Here is a 4,346-nt window from a genome sequence, read left to right on the forward strand (position 1 = left end):
AAAGTATTCAGATGAAAATTAAATTATAAATTTCTCTAACAAATATAACTCTTACCAGGACAAAAGTTACAAGAGAAAGAATGTTTTGATAAACAATGTCAAAACCTTAATAATTAATGAAACACTAATAATTTCCTTATCTTTAAACAAATGAATACACATTTCCCCTATCACTTCTCAATGATAACCAAAAAGTTGACTCATTATATATTTAAAATTAATGACAAATTTTCAATTTTCTCAATTATTAAAGAACCATATTAGAATATATCTTCTTCATGTCCATTTCCTGCTCTGTTTTATGAGTTGAGATCATCATAATTTTTCCATGTACTGATTATAGGTACAATAATGCCAAAATTTTTTTGGAAAATATATCATTTGGGTACCATTCTGAGATATAGGAGTAAGTATATTAAGATAAGTCAAAAGCAAATGCACCTGAAAAGCAATAACAAGAATTTAGGCACAGGATGTACATGTAGGTTTGGGCTGGTCAGAAATTTAGTTAGGAGGATGCCTATATGTGAAGTGAAGGTTTGGATTCTATTTCAGATCCTAACAACATGCTTGGAAGTTAGAACACATGTGGGCAACAAATGTGATGGGAATCAGCAATTAAATAATTCAGAAAGGAAATAAGAACTAAATGGAAGCATGTCATGGGAATTGAAGTAGAGAAACAATTTCAAATACAGTTTTCTCTATGATGATACAAAGAAGGAACAAAAATCTAGCAACTATTCTAGCAAAAGATTGAGTCACCACCAACAGAAAAAATAAAATAAAACAAAAGGAATGGTTGACATAGCTGTGAAATTTAGCCCATCCTCATAAAATTACAGTTATGTACAAGCATGTAGTGAAATGGAAATGAGAGTATCTATCGAAGAACAGTGTCTTAGTGGGGATTAGGAAAGACAGGGTTTAACATAGCTGCCTTTAGCTGTGGTGCACTGGTTATGACAATCATTGTTTTCATGTAGATTTAATCTTTGAAACAGAGGAAAAGGCATGCATAACACATACCATGTTTTATTCTATAGATTAGGAAGTGATGGAGACCAATAACAGCTCAGTAGTAACAGAATTCATCCTCCTTGGCCTGACCCAATCTCAAGATACTCAACTCCTGGTCTTTGCACTACTTTCAGTTTTCTACGTAATAATTCTTCCTGGAAATTTTCTTATCATTTTCACCATTAGATCAGACCCTGGACTCACAGCCCCACTTTACTTCTTCCTGGGAAACTTGGCCTTCCTGGATGCCTCCTACTCTTTCATTGTAGCTCCCAGGATGCTTGTGGATTTCTTCTGTGAGAAAAAAATCATTTCTTACAAAGCCTGCATCACTCAGCTATTTTTTTTGCACTTTCTTGGAGCGGGAGAAATGTTCCTTCTTGTTGTGATGGCCTTTGATCGTTATATCGCTATATGTCGTCCTTTATACTACTCCACTCTCATGAACCCTAGAGTCTGTTATGTGTTACTGTTGGCTCTGTGGCTTGGGGGTTTTGCTCATTCCATTGTACAAGTGGCTCTTATCGTGAACTTGCCCTTTTGTGGCCCAAACCAGTTGGATAACTTTTTCTGCGATGTTCCACAGGTCATTAAGCTAGCCTGCACTGATACCTTTGCAGTAGAGCTCCTGATGGTCTCTAACAGTGGTCTACTTAGCCTCTTATGCTTCCTGGGTCTCCTATCATCCTATGCTGTCATCCTCTACCATGTCAAAGGACACTCTTCTGAAGGGAAGAGCAAAGCTATCTCTACATGCACCACCCACATTATAATCGTGTTTCTCATGTTTGGGCCTGCCATTTTTATCTACACCCGCCCCTTTCGGGCTCTCCAAGCTGACAAAGTTGTTTCTCTCTTCCACACAGTCATTTTTCCTTTGATGAATCCTGTGATCTATACACTTCGCAACCAGGAAGTGAAAACTTCTATGAGGAAGTTATTAAATCAGTATGTGGTCTGCTGACTGGATAAAAGAAAGAGAAAACAAAAAAAAGTGAGAAAATGTTCTTTAAATGAATTAAACAATGTATTTATGCACAGATTGAATCAGTTCTTTAGCAAATATTGCGTTATGTGCTTCTAGTTTTCTGATAGTATTCTAAGCATGTGGATAAGGCAGGTACAATTCTAGGTCTCTCAGGGTTATATTCAAGAGAATGAAGTCAAGCCAAACTACTGAACTTGAAAAATCTCACCAGAATCAGTGCTCTGGTGTTTTCAGAATAGTATTATGCTAGTTATAGCCCAGAGAGATGGCCTTAGCTTTGGCTGTAAAGCAGGTTCTTGAATGATATTGAACTGAAATTAAAAGTATTTAGGGGAAACAAAGCACAATCATAAAACAAAATAAGCATCATGGAAAGCATAGGAACTCAAAGATTTGAAGGTTTAGGCACATCTGAAAAACATAAATGGATTAGAATAGCTACCACATAGTTAAGGAATATAGAGTAGCAAAACTTAACCTAGATAAATAAGAACAAAATATTTTAGATTTTAGATAACTTTAAGTATTGAAATCTTAAAATATCATTGAAATATGTAAAGATTATTCAATGTTTTATATTTGATTTAAGACAAATGCTGACAATTCTGTATAAAAAACTATGTATGAGTAATAAAATACAATTAAATGGAATGTTACTTGCTATATATTTTTTTTCCTGAACACAATACTTAGTTTTACTAGTTAGAGGAAAGTGGAATAATTGTAGTATTTACCAGAATATATCATAAAACAGTTTATGATTTTAAAACTCCACTTTTCTTTCTACTATATTGATCTTGTAGTAATGTTAATTTTTTTCTATTACTTGAATAATTTCATTGGTGTTTTGTTAGCAAATTTTTTTGAATCTCAAGACACTTTTGAACAGTACAGACATCTTAGCAATAATAATTTTTCCAGCCCATGAACTAAGGGTTTTATTCCCTTTGTCTAACATGTGAATTCTAGGATCCAAATTCAGATTATTAGGTTTGCTAGTATGTGCATTTACTTGCTGAGAAATCTTGCCAGTTCATGGATCAAATTTTTTTCATTCATGTTTTATTAATCTCATTGTGGAGTTCTATCAATTTGCCAGTATTTCATTCTAGTATATGTAACAGTTATGGGAAAAAAATAATACTAATTCCTGAGAGAAAATATAGATTTACATCATCACTATATGTAGCTTCTTTAAAAAATATAGTTTAGAGTTTATAATTTAATATATATGTATGTATATATAGTTTCTTTACAAAATATAGTATGAAGTTTCTTTAAAAAATATATAAAAGAACTTTCTATATCATCCACCAAGCACACGTTCAATGGAAATGAAATTAGGATTTCCAGTTATCTGCTATCTCATTTTTATTATAGCACTGCTCACCACACACACACACACACACACACACACACACACACACACACCATGTTTGTACCTCACAAATGATACTATACTGTATGTCAGCTAAACAGACTCAGTGGTATGTCAGTTTGTAGAGTGATTTCCTGATATACACAATACCCTAGATTTCATCTCTAGTATCATGAGATCATAAGAACTACAATAAAACAAAATAAATTTAAATATCCAATACTGATACAGAGTAAGAAATATGTTAGCAGCATCTTTGGGTTTTAGAAATAAATATGGGAATGTATTTATTGTTTATTTAAACCCCCAATTCCTTGTGCTTTTTCAAGAAAGTTACAATCATTCGAAAGCCACAGAGAAATTGCCAATGAGATGAAACACAAAGCAGGTGCATTTTCAAGCTGTATTTGGTGGCATGGTCCTGTAGTTTGACGGTGCTTGAGAGAGAAGCTGAGCCAGGACAATCCCAGGGAGTTTGAAGTTAGTGGAGTTACATAGTGAGACCCTGTCTCAAAACAAAAACAATGAAAAGAAAAATCATCTTAAGTCATTATTAGATTTTCAAAGTTTAGTTATTTAACTGCGTTGTTGAACCACAAAGCTATAGGGTCACCATCTATTCTGTCCTTTAAAAAATGTTTTATAATGTATTTTATTATGTTATCTGTGTGTGTACTTATGGAGGGCAGAGGGCAGCTTCCTATAGCCTGTTCTCTTCTGCCATGTGAGTCTTAGAGATCCACCTCAGGGGTCAAACATGGTGACAAATGCTTTCGTCCACTGAGCCACCTCACCAGCCCGTTACATGCTGGGCTAACGTCGAATCTTTGTGAGGTTATGCATAAAATTTGAAATTATAAATGTGGATTCGTTGATTCCAAACATCCATTAATTTATTGAAGACTATTTTTCCTTTTCATCAATTTTTACATACTTTCAGTTTAGCGTACAAAATAATAG

At 33.9% G+C, this 4,346-nt stretch overlaps 1 protein-coding gene across 1 annotated transcript; it reads left to right on the forward strand.

Moving 5' to 3' along the window:
* Positions 1–310: 310 nt before the first annotated feature.
* LOC114695998 (olfactory receptor 4N5) lies at positions 311–2,480 on the forward strand. Its single transcript, XM_028873517.2, has one exon. It carries the CDS (start codon positions 1,058–1,060, stop codon positions 1,982–1,984), a length of 927 nt encoding a protein of 308 aa, XP_028729350.1. The 5' UTR covers positions 311–1,057; the 3' UTR covers positions 1,985–2,480.
* The last annotated feature ends 1,866 nt before the right edge of the window (positions 2,481–4,346 follow it).

Source organism: Peromyscus leucopus, chromosome 9 (assembly GCF_004664715.2).
Source record: "Peromyscus leucopus breed LL Stock chromosome 9, UCI_PerLeu_2.1, whole genome shotgun sequence".
NCBI classification, from domain to species: Eukaryota; Metazoa; Chordata; class Mammalia; order Rodentia; family Cricetidae; genus Peromyscus; species Peromyscus leucopus.

Excerpts from the sequence above, each read along its gene's own strand:
- LOC114695998 (XM_028873517.2), top strand. The coding sequence starts at position 1,058 with ATGGAGACCAATAACAGCTCAGTAGTAACAGAATTCATCCTCCTTGGC.